This window comes from Erythrolamprus reginae, chromosome 1, assembly GCF_031021105.1.
Source record: "Erythrolamprus reginae isolate rEryReg1 chromosome 1, rEryReg1.hap1, whole genome shotgun sequence".
NCBI classification, from domain to species: Eukaryota; Metazoa; Chordata; class Lepidosauria; order Squamata; family Dipsadidae; genus Erythrolamprus; species Erythrolamprus reginae.
In genome coordinates this window covers 277,724,653-277,737,296 of record NC_091950.1, presented here as the reverse complement: position 1 = coordinate 277,737,296, position 12,644 = coordinate 277,724,653, and the positions used below count along the sequence as shown (strand labels likewise).

The 12,644-nt window shown below is 39.9% G+C and overlaps 1 protein-coding gene across 1 annotated transcript in view; it reads left to right on the top strand.

Moving 5' to 3' along the window:
- The first annotated feature begins 669 nt into the window (after positions 1–669).
- The window catches only part of LOC139173930 (collagen alpha-1(IX) chain-like), a 73,475-nt gene continuing 61,500 nt past the window's right edge, over positions 670–12,644 (top strand). The window contains exons 1-2 of the mRNA XM_070763920.1: positions 670–787; positions 1,122–1,254. Of these exons, the coding sequence (XP_070620021.1) occupies positions 670–787; positions 1,122–1,254 (251 nt within the window). The remainder of the gene's footprint in view (positions 788–1,121; positions 1,255–12,644) is intronic.

Below are 12,644 nucleotides of genomic sequence, written 5' to 3'. Positions count from 1 at the left end.
GAAGGTAATAGTCCATGCAGCAATACAGGATTTTTGCTGCCAAGACGAGACTGTAGATAGCAGACATACACCTCCCACGGGTCTTCCAAACTGCTGGGCCACAAGCCAGGAACAGAGACACCGAGAAACAAGACAGGATAACACAACTCCAAACTGATAACACTCCACATGGCTTCAAGGGCTGGCCTGCCTTATATTCCCTTTCCCTGTTAATGAGGACCACACCCAAGCCCAGCTGTTCCTAATTCACTGCTGATAGTATTTCTTCAATTGCTCCTTCCTTTGATCTGAACGTCTCTGTCGCATGCCAATGACAGCTTGAGCTTCGTCCCCTAGTGACTCCAAGCTACTGGCTGGGGAGAGCCCCTCCCCGGGGCTCTCATGCTGTTCTTCCTCGTCACCTTCCTGACTATACTCTCCCCCGTCCGACTGTTCAGCCCACTCCTCTTCGCTTTCATCCTCCTCCGGGCATGGTGCCAGCAAAGACGCAGCTGGACCCTGATCGGCCTCAGGCTGAACCATGACAGATTTATTATCAGGGAATGTCTTATTTTGGAGGAAACAGGGTACTTTAAGTTTTTATACATGACCCTAAATAAATAAATTGATTTGTTTTCTGGAACTCCCTCTAAGGAGATTACTCCAGGTCATAGACCATTCAACAGCAAAATGGATAGAGATAACTACAATGTGTCTAATCTTTTTGCAGGGTTTCCAATAACATTCAATTCCAACCTGAGAATGGACCTCTGTCCACGAACCAAGATTGGTCAGGATGATCTACCAGGCAAGTAAATGCAAGTTATTACACATTTTTTCCTTCATATAAACTGAGACGGAACATCTTTTTAAAGGTCCGTTTATTTTTGTTCCATGAAGTGAATGTGACTGAAAGAACCTGCTTTATATATCATTTAATTATACCATCACTGATTATTTTCAAGATGATACACCTTTATATTTCTAATGTGAACTATTAAGAAACTTAACTGATTTAAATCGAATTTTCAACAGCAGTAAAGTTGAATTAATCAGAAAATACATATTGAAAGAAAAAATAGCAGGGTAAAAAGATCTAGGGGTTTATTTTCCCCCTCAAATATTTGTGTTCCTTACTTTAGGTTATGACTTAATTTCGCAGTTCCAACTTGATAAAGCTGCTTCCAGAGGCATTATCCAACGCGTGGTAGGCTCCACATCTTTACAAGTTGCTTACAAATTAGGTACCAAGGTAGACTTCAGGATTCCTACAAGGTAACATTTTTATTGGTTTTTCTTATTATTTCTGTTAATGTCTATTTATTTGACTGAGCAGCCATTTTGAAAAGAAAGAAATTGTGCAGCCTAAAAAGCTGGAAATCATGAACTTTAGCCCCTCCTTAAGCGTGAAAGCCAACTAGGTGACTTTGGGTCATCTCGATTCATAGGGTTATTGCTGTGGAGAAAATAGGAGACAAAAGTATGTTTGCCACCTTGAATTATTTGTAAAAATAATAAAGACAATATAAATTAAAAATAAATAAATTATCCTTCTCATGTTGAGGAATAATAGCTGCATTTTATATCCTTTTCTGTACAATTATAGTGCTGGAAACTTTAGGGATAGTAATTGAGCAGGGAATCTACAAGTACAGTAATACCTCATGAGACGAAATTAATTGGTGCAAGGAGGAGGTTCATAAGACGAAACATTGTTCCCCATAGGAAACAATGTAAAGTCAATTAATCCGTGCAACCAAAAACCCCCCCGCAAAAAAAGGCTTTCGGCGACTGCTGGGAAGCCGCGCGGCTGTTTTAAAAGGTGACAGCCGGCCTGGGGGGCTTCCCAGCACCCCCCGTACCCCAAACCTGGGTTCGGGGGGTGCTGGGAAGCTCCCCAGGCCGGCTGCGACCTTTTAAAACAGCCGTGCAGCTTCCCAGCTGTCTCCTGAAGCCGAACGCCAAAGCCGAACTTCCGCATTCGGCTTCGGGAGACAGCTGGGAAGCCGCGCGGCTGTTTTAAAAGGTGACAGCCGGGCTGGGGGGCTTCCCAGCAACCTCCCGAACCGAACCCGGGGTTCAGAAAAATTTTGCCTCTTTTTACGAACTTTGTTCGAGTTACGAACCGGCGTTCGGGAGGCTTCTGGGAAGCCCCGCTGCCCGGCTGTCACCTTTTAAAACAGCCACGTGGCTTCCCAGCAGTCTCCGAACGCCAGTTCTTAACTCGAAAAAAGTTCGTAAGAAGAGGCAAAATTTTTCTGAACCCCGGGTTCGTATCACGAGTTGTTCATAAGATGAGGGGTTCGTATCTTGAGGTACCACTGTATAATGAAAGTTCCCCAGTAGTTTTATATTCCTGATATAAAGGTACTGAAGATTATGGTGAAAATGTGAGAGCAGAGATAGTGTGATCATTCTCATATACCTTCACATATTCACTGAATAGGATTATTAAAAGAAAAAGAAAATGGAATAGAAATTGAGACAACCCAGATGACAGAATTAAACTAAGAAGGTAGCATTAGATTAACAACATATACCGAAAATAAAGATTTAACAGTATAGATATAATGTTAAACAACAAGGAATTTAAATAGTAATGCTGACAGTTTAAGCATGGGGAAATGTTACCAGTCTGTTAAATATACAATATGTATTAGAATCAAAATCACTCAGGGAGGGGTTTAGAAGGGAAAGAGGAAGTAGGAAGGAAAGAAGGGAAGTAGGAGAAGGAAGGAGGAGGGGGAGAGAAGGAATAACAAGAGAGGCAATGAAGGGCTGCAAAAAAATTTGCTACCACGTTGTGGCCGTGGCTTATTTTGTGGGTGTGGTTTACCAGCCATTGACCAGCTTGGAATGGCTTGATGATCATGTGTCTGGGGGGGAGGGTTGCTTAAAGGTCATGTGACTGGCTTAAAGATGGCCAACTTGATGTCACTCACGTCAAGGATTTGGGTTAGGGTTAAGGTGCCTGGCCTCTCCTTGCCTCCAAGAGGTATAATTTCTCTATTTACTATTACTGAACATCCAAAATATACTATTTAATTCTATGTATATATGCCATATATGTACAGACATATTACACACAGGCACACAAAAATATACATTATCTGCTATATAAACTGTATGAGCATGTACACACACTCTCGCATGCACAGCTGTTCTAAAATTATACACATTCAACCTCATTTACTGTGATAGGAAAAACATACCCAGAGCCCAGAAGGAAATTTTTTTTTCTACTTGTGCGTACCTGATGATATCCGCAGGAGCCCATTACTGAATAGAGGAGAAAGAGATGGAGAGGGGGAAGTGTGAAGAAAAAGAAAAACAGACTGATTAGTAACAGCAAGATTAGGTGTAAAAATAGATTATTGAATATACAAACATTGGTACTTCATATTTTGGTAACTTCTTTTCAAGTATCCATTGGAAATATATAATGGGAATGTGAAAACTTTCCTCAAATTTATAAGAGGCTCAATGCTGTTTTCTTTATCTTTTATGAAGCGTGACTGTGTCAAACTTTCCATTGCCAAACATTTAATTTATTTTGGAATTTAAAACGAAGACTATTAAGCAAGGATATTGGACAGCATTAAATGAGGAAGGCTATATTCTGATAAAACATGTTTCTTCTCTGTAGAGTAAACCATTTAAACCTTTAAAGTATTTACCCAGTAATCAGAATCCTCGGTTGCCTGTCAAGAGCTCATGAAATCTGACTTAGCGGAGCATCAATACTATCATTCTAAGAGTTAAATTAAAAGGGGGTAGGATGTTCAACCCATGAATGAATTGCAGAAGAGATCTCAAATAAGTTTAGAATGTGTTTTATTCAGATCGCCTAACCTGAATGTGAGTAATACATTGGTCCCTAAATCCGGCTAATAAAGCTGTTATCCCTCACCACACTGTGCTATCATTTATTTGTACATGAAGCATGTAATTATTTTTAATATTAGTCTGGGACACAACAGTAGCCAGCGATTATGTGGAGAATGTGTGAGCTTTTCTATAATTTGTCTGGATATGGTTGAAAAGGTTCGATTATTTTCTTGAAATTTAGGTCTTGGACCTACCGCCATCTAGCGGCTGTGGAAGCTTAGTGGTGCTGTTCACCAAAACTGGTGCTGAAACATGCACAATTATTGTATTGCTGTAACGGGCTTCATTAGATCGGCTTTTTCCTCTCATTGCATTTGCATTTGTAGCTGATTCATTTTAGTTATGGTAGTTGGATTGTTCTTGTTGTAATCCATAGACAGAGATGGTTATAATTTAGTACGACTGTTGCTGGTGTTTTAAAAATCCTGACAAATTTCCCCTCACTCAGTCCTCAAGGAATTGCAAAAGTAGTTGGGATTATAGGTTAATCCCTAAGATTAAAAATGCTACCAATAAAGGTAGGAGTGTAGCAAGCCTTTGTCAGATGCATCTAAATGTGAATCTAATTTCTTACAGGCTTTATTTCAGAATCTATTGTGTATTTTCACTCCAGTTTCCAGTTTCCTATTTTCCTCCCTGTGTTTCCAACAATAGTCTTCATTTTATCGTTTTTTCTGTGTTTCATTGCAGCATAATAATATAAGAATTGCACTGTGTTGAATTTTGTATTGTGAGAAAAATGTTAATATAAAATTAATTTGGAGGTGGGCTTAAGGGAAAACTGTCATGTAGATAAGGGTAAATTCAATTATTGTATTTTGCCAAAATCCCTCATATCAGAATTTATCACGAGAGGGAGAAACAAGAATGCATCTTTATAGCTTCTAACAGGCAAACTTAATCCAGAAGAGGTTATTTACCATTCAGCTTTATTAATTACTGATAGAAACCTTTCTTTATATATTAGTATTTTTCAAGCAGCTTTGCAGGTTTATTTCATTCCCAAACAATAATAGGTACAAATAAAAGCTACATTTTCAAACCTGAATAGATATGTAGAGTTCCACAATTATTTCAAGGTTTACTTGTATTAAAACAGATTTAACAGAATAACAGATTTGGAAGGGATTTTAGAGGTCTTCTAGTTCAACCCTTGCTCAAGCAGAAGACTATAACAGTGATGGCGAACCTTTTTTCCCCTCAGGTGCCGAAGGCACATGTGCACACATTATCATACCTGCATAAGTGCCCACACCCATAATTCAATGCATGTGGAGGGCAAAAATGGCCTCTCCTGCCCCCCCAGAGGCCCTCTGGAGGCCAGAAAAGGCCCATTTCCCAACTTCTGGTGGGCCTGGCAGGCCAGTTTTTCACCCTCCCCAGGCTCCAGGGAAGCCTCTGGAGGCCAAGAATGCCCCCCCAGAGCCTTCATGCAAGCCAAAAACCAGCTGGCCAGTACACATGTGCTGTAGCTGAGGTAGGCCACAGCGCGCATGCCAGCAGATATGGCTCTGCATTCCACATGTGGCACCCATTGCTCTATACCATTTGAGACTAGTGGCTGTCCAACTATTTTTAAAAAACTTTCAATGATTGTGCAGTGGGATAATATTCAAGGTATACTTTTCACACACCCAGAGACATACAATTTAAAAATGATTTACTGAGTTTGAACATACTGCAATCTTTAAGAGGATTGTTACATGCTGTTTTTATTATTGTTGTTAGCCGCCCCGAGTCTGCGGAGAGGGGCGGCATACAAATCCAATAAGTAAGTAAGTAAGTAAGTAAGTAAGTAAGTAAGTAAGTAAGTAAGTAAGTAAATAAGTAAATAAATAAATAAGTAAATAAGTAAGTAAGTAAGTAAGTAAATAAATAAATAAATAAAGACTGAGGATGTACAGTATTTGTAAATATGAATTGAAGCCTTTTTTCTTTACCGCAAAGTCTCTCATTTCCCCCACACCTAGTTCTTCGTTAGCTGTGGAATGCTTGCTTGCTCTTTTCATAATTATTCTCATTAAAAGCTCCATTAGAAACAGCACATTCTATCAAAAGCTAAAAGATTAATAATGGAATTCTACGGCAGTCCTGTAAGATTGTAAAGCCCTTGAGTTAACATGAAAAATTGGAGTACACAAGTCGTATATCAAATCATAAACATTCTAATGGGTTGTTTGCAATCTTCCAAAGAGAATGGGATTTTTTGGGGGGGGGGTGTGGAGGGAGGGAGACTTGGAACTTAGTTGTAAAGGAGTAGATGAATTCAATGCATTGAAATTTATTTATTTATTTATTTATTTACTTACTATCTTGGAGATTGCCTTCTACCACATAGTTCTATAACCCTGTAAAGGCACACAGATTGGTCTTCTCTGGGTCCCATCAGCTAAATAGTATCGGCTGGCGGGTCTGCAGGGGAGATCCTTCTCTGTGGCTGCCCCAGATCTCTGCAACCAGTTACCTCCTGAGATCCAGACTACCCCCACCCTATTGGTCTTCCAAAAAGCAGACCTGGCTTTTCCGACAGGCCTGAGGCTGTTGATCCTATCGTGGTAACCAGCGAGATCTTGCCATGAATAGTATGAAGGGGTTGAACTGTTGTATTGTAGATTGTTTTTAAACTGTTTTTACAGGTTTTAGTACTATTATTGATGTTTTATATTTTCGCTGTGAGCTGCCTAGAGTCCTTAGGGAGTTGCGCGGCATAGAAATAGAATAACTTTATCAGTCTGATTGTCTGTCTGTCTGTCTGCCTATCTATCTATCTATCTATCTATCTATCTATCTATCTATCTATCTATCATCTATCTATCATCTATCTATCATCTATCTATCTATCTATCTATCTATCTTTTATTTATTTATCTATCTATTTATCTCTCTATCATCTCTCTATCATCTATCTATCTATCTATCTATCTATCTATCTATCTTTCTATCTATCTATCCATCTATCTATCTATCTATCTATCTATCTATCATCTATCTATCATCTATCTATCATCTATTTATCTATCTATCTATCTATCTATCTTTTATTTATTTATTTATCTATCTATTTATCTCTCTATCATCTATCTATCATTTATCTATCTATCTATCTATCTATCTATCTATCTTTTATTTATTTATCTATCTATTTATCTATCTATCATCTATCTATCTATCTATCTATCTATCTATCTTTTATTTATTTATTTATCTATCTATTTATCTCTCTATCGTCTATCTATCATCTATCTATTTATTTAAATTCATGTGCCACCTGTCTCACTTTGAGTGACTCTGGGGCTGTGGAGCTTACAACATCATGAAAATAGGAATACAGAATAAAACATTAAAACAAGAAATGCAACAAGAATGGGGTGGTGCCACAAGAATAGTCTGGTATTCAGAAATCCAGTTGCCAGCAGACTTATGTGTGAGGTATAAAAATAATGCTTAATGTTTTAAAATAAATCTCTTCTACTTATCAAGGTTTTAAACATGGTTCCAATGGTCTCTTGTGACAATGTATAGGGCTTCAGCATTTCATGCTTGAGTATGCATCACTGTTGCCTTGGCAGAATTTTATTTTTGATCAAGGACTCATATAGTTTAGTGATGGAAAAGTGTGGAAGAATTACTGGATGAGTGTTTTTAAAATGGCATTTGCTAAAATAGTAAAATAAAGTTCCACCTATTTCTCTACCTCTGAATAGTTTGCTTTTCTCTTCTAACTCAAACTCAACCCGGATAAGACGGAGTGGCTGTGGGTTCTGCCTCCCAAGGACAATCCCATCTGTCCGTCCATCACCCTGGGGGGGGGAATTATTGACCCCCTCTGAGAGGGTCCGCAACTTGGGCATCCTCCTCAATCCACAGCTCACATTAGAGAACCATCTTTCAGCTGTGGTGAGGGGGGCGTTTGCCCAGGTTCGCCAGGTGCACCAGTTGCGGCCCTATCTGGACCGGGACTCACTGCTCACAGTCACTCATGCCCTCATCACCTCGAGGTTCGACTACTGTAATGCTCTCTACATGGGGCTACCTTTGAAAAGTGTTCAGAAACTTCAGATCGTGCAGAATGCAGCTGTGAGAGCAGTCATGGGCTTACCTAGGTATGCCCATGTTTCACCAACACTCCGCAGTCTGCATTGGTTGCCGATCAATTTCCGGTCACAATTCAAAGTGTTGGTTATGACCTTTAAAGCCCTTCATGGCATTGGACCAGAATATCTCCGAGACCGCCTTCTGCCGCACGAATCCCAGCAACTGATTAGGTCCCGCAGAGTGGGCCTTCTCCGGGTCCCGTCAACTAAACAATGTCAGTTGGCGGGGCCCAGGGGAAGAGCCTTCTCTGTGGCGGCCCTGACTCTCTGGAACCAACTCCTCCCAGAAATTAGAACTGCCCCTACTCTCCTTGCCTTTTGTAAGCTCCTTAAAACCCACCTTTGTCATCAGGCATGGGGGAACTGAGACATCTCCCCCGGGCATATACAATTTATGCATGGTATGTTTGTATGTATGTTTGCTTAGTAAATGGGGTTTTTAAAAATATTTTAAACTATAATTTAGATTTGTCATGAATTGTTTTATTTTGTTGTGAGCCACCCCGAGTCTGCGGAGAGGGGCGGCATACAAATCTAAATAATAAAATAATAAAATAAATGTTTAAAAATCATTGTTTCGTTTGTGATATTGCTAGATGTAGTGAGCATACATAAAGATAATTTTAAGGAGTAGCTATGAAGAATTTAGAGGGCGCTAAAAATATCAGGATTAGAATGAGGGTGTTGTTTGTACTGTTTATTAAAATAGTCTATTTTGTCTTCATGGAAGCTTGCAGTCAATTCATGTTACTTCATCTGTAAGCTTGTTTCTTATGAAATATTCTAATAAATAAAATAAAGTATGTTTACAAATGCTGCATCAGTAGGTTAATAAATGCTAACATGTATATTCAGTATTTGTTAGCACTGGCAATGCTCATTTCAGAATAAATAATTTTTTGATTATTGCTCACTGCTTCCAATTTGCATATCTCCAAGGAAACCTTGGAAACTAATAAAAAGCAGAGGTTTATCTCTTTTGTTTTATCAGTTTTTCTCTCCCCCCCCCCAATAAATAAATAAAGTGAACTTCCTATTGGCTGGTATATTTTCCAGCAAGGACTGGGCATAATATAAATTCATACACCCTGAATTTATAGCTTGAAAGAGGTGAACATAGTTTTCCAGTCAAACTCAGGACATCTAAAGTTCTTATTTCAGTTTGTGAATCCAAGGTTTGAATTTCAGCTATAATCCGTGAGAGAAAATGATTGAATATTAATCTGGTATGTATGTGAGGCAGCATTGCCAATGCACAAGAGAGAGAAAAAAGTCCCACTATCAGTCTGGTTGATTCAGCTGTGCAAAATTTGAAATGCATATGATCATCTAACACGATGCTATGCTGAGTCATACGAAGAGATGCTTATGAACTGATGCATGGAATTAGAAACATAGAAACATAGAAGTCTGACGGCAGAAAAAGACCTCATGGTCCATCTAGTCTGCCCTTATACTATTTTCTGTATTTTATCTTAGGATGGATATATGTTTATCCCAGGCATGTTTAAATTCAGTTACTGTGGATTTATCTACCACGTCTGCTGGAAGTTTGTTCCAAGGATCTACTATTCTTTCAGTAAAATAATATTTTCTCATGTTGCTTTTGATCTTTCCCCCAACTAACTTCAGATTGTGTCCCCTTGTCCTTGTGTTCACTTTCCTATTAAAAACACTTCCCTCCTGGACCTTATTTATCCCTTTAATATATTTAAATGTTTCGATCATGTCCCCCCTTTTCCTTCTGTCCTCCAGACTATACAGATTGAGTTCATTAAGTCTTTCCTGATACGTTTTATGCTTAAGACCTTCCACCATTCTTGTAGCCCGTCTTTGGACCCGTTCAATTTTGTCAATATCTTTTTGTAGGTGAGGTCTCCAGAACTGAACACAGTATTCCAAATGTGGTCTCACCAGCATTCTATATAGCTGGATCATAATCTCTCTCTTCCTGCTTGTTATACCTCTAGCTATGCAGCCAAGCATCCTACTTGCTTTCCCTACCGCCTGACTGCACTGTTCACCCATTTTGAGACTGTCAGAAATCACTACCCCTAAATTGTGATTACTTCTTTGTTTCTTCGATTTATTTATTAATGTTTGAAAGTCTAGAAGGAGAAAAAAGGGGATATATTATAGATGAGCAAGGATGTATTTTTGTGTGTACAGGTATGTGTAGGGAAAGCAAAGTAACCATAATGTATATTTGAGTGAATGTCTATGTATGTATATTTGTATTTACAGGTATAGACAAAAATATATAAACAGATACAGACTAATATGGAGGCAATATCAAAGGAGGTAGCAGCATGCAAAACATTTAAAATTCTACCTGTTTCAAAGTGAAACACTCTGGTTTGAATTTGGATCCCTTATTTCAAGTCCAAAACAGCTTGTGAAAGATTTGATTATTCATGGTTAGATCATTGCAACACACTCTACATGGGGCTACCCTCGATGTGTTCTCAGAGACTACAACTGATCCAGAATGCAGCTGCGTGAGCTGTTGTGGGTGCACCTAGGTACAGCCACATTACACAAATCATCCGCGAGCTGCACTGGCTCCTTATTGGTCTCTGGGCACAATTCAAGGTGTTGGTCATTATCTTTAAAGCCCTACATGACTCAGGTCCCCTAGCCGCAGTGTGACCGGTGGTCGTTTTCCGGGGCCAAATAGGAATTTTTGGCAGCCGTAATACCATTAGATTCCAGCCATTTTTTTGCCTACTCCACACTGAGCTGTGAATGGGTCAGTTAGGGGGTGTCTGTTGTGGTTGGCTCTGGCCCAGCTCCTGCCCCAGGGAATGTGGAGGTGGAGGCAGGGGAAACATCAACATGTCCTAGGCCTGTTTTGTTGCCGGCAGAGTCAGGGAGTGCAGTTTCCTCGGACGAAGACGAAGGTGGGATGACTTGGAAGAGGGGGGCTTGGCACACAGCCCAGGAAGCCAATCACCATTATCTTCGGTTGATTCGGATGAGGAAGTGTTAGACCCACACAGGCGCAGACTTATGCATCGAAGAGACCAATTGAGGAAATATTACAGGAGATAAGAGAGGCCACCTGTGTTTGGGTGGGGCTCCAGTAATTAGAGCTGCTGCTATAAATAGCAGCGTGCTAGTTTGGCCGTTGTGGAAGATTATCTGATCGCAGTTCTTCAGGATCGTGCCTCGCTGTGTCTGAACTTTGTTTGTGGATTTTTCACACCTTTGACACCAAAGCAGAGTAAAGTGTGTGTGTGTTTCACTTCGTGGGAAGAAGGAGGGCTGTGATGTTTCTTCACAGCTACTAGCTAAGAACTTAAGGACTGATTAAGGGACTTGTACAGCCGACAAGGTTGTTTTGGGGAAGAGTGCTCTTTGCAATATAAAAAAGGTGCTTTGTTTCTTTTTAATTTTGTGATAAAGGACATTGTTTTGAATTTTCAAACCTGTGTGTGTCTGAAATTTGTACCCGTGAATTTTCGGGAGGCTTCTACCAGAGAGCCTGGCAGAACAGTGTCCAGCATCTTATTCAAACAGAGTTAGGTTAATTCGGCCAGAATTTGGAACGTCTAATTGTGCTCATATCCCTTTGGTCATGGGGATTAGGTGGTAAGGGGTGGAAAAATTCAAAAAAGCAGCAACTGTGTGATCTCCTTTGGGCACCTTTTGGAAGGCAATGGGCTGCTCCCCGCCATGATTACAAGGCTGGGCCACCCCGGTTATGGAGGCAAGATGCCCTTGGGGCTCACCCACCGCAGGCCCAGAGATGAAAACCTGGGTGGGTGAGCCTTCCCACAAGCATGGGCATGGCAAAGAGCAAGGGAGGGTCAAGTTCAAGTCCAAGTCCAAGTTCAAGGTTATGGGGACTCTCCCTTGCTCAGTAGGGGGCTTTCTCCCTATAGTTGCCAAGGAATGTTCTGGATGGCTGTTCCGCCCTCTTTCGTTTTACCTCTGCAGGTCCTAAGTTAAATTAATAAAAGTGACTCATAAATCCCAGTTCTGTGTCCGCATGCTTACTCCACATGCACTGCAACTAATACCTACCCACCTATGTGCTAAATCCTTCCACATATTTTCTTACAAAAGTCTGCCAGAACACGGCTGTGTGTCAGAAATAAGAAACACTGTTTTGGAAACCATAAATCTGATTTCTCAGTTTGTGAAGACTTATATACTCATGTCTTACACTATTCATGAAGACACCACAGGGGGGAGGGGAGTAACACGTACATCAGACCCAGAGGAGAAATTGATTAACATTTCTTTATAATAAAACATGTGAATCATCTCAGATTTTGTACAAAACTACTAACCTAATGAGAGAGATCAGAGGGGTAATATTGTGTTTAGGGATGGAGAATGAGATTTATTCATTGCTTTCAGCCCAATAATCTATCACTGAAGCTAACCTCAACACTTTACAGCCATTTGAATTAATCATATGTTCCTGCAATCTTCAGTAATAGATGATTTGTCTTCTTTTCTTAATTAATTAAAAAATTCTTGAGATGCTTTTTGTAGAAAGAATAAAGGGACATAAATGGAAGAAGCCAATTCCCCAAATGAGAAATTCGGCATAGAAAAGGCTACCAATGGAAAACAGTCTATGGAGATTCTCAGTTATCTAGGTCATGGTTGTCCCAAAGGTGCTTTTTCAGGAGGCAACTGGACTTCCTTATTTTTTTCTTTGAAGATGTTTAA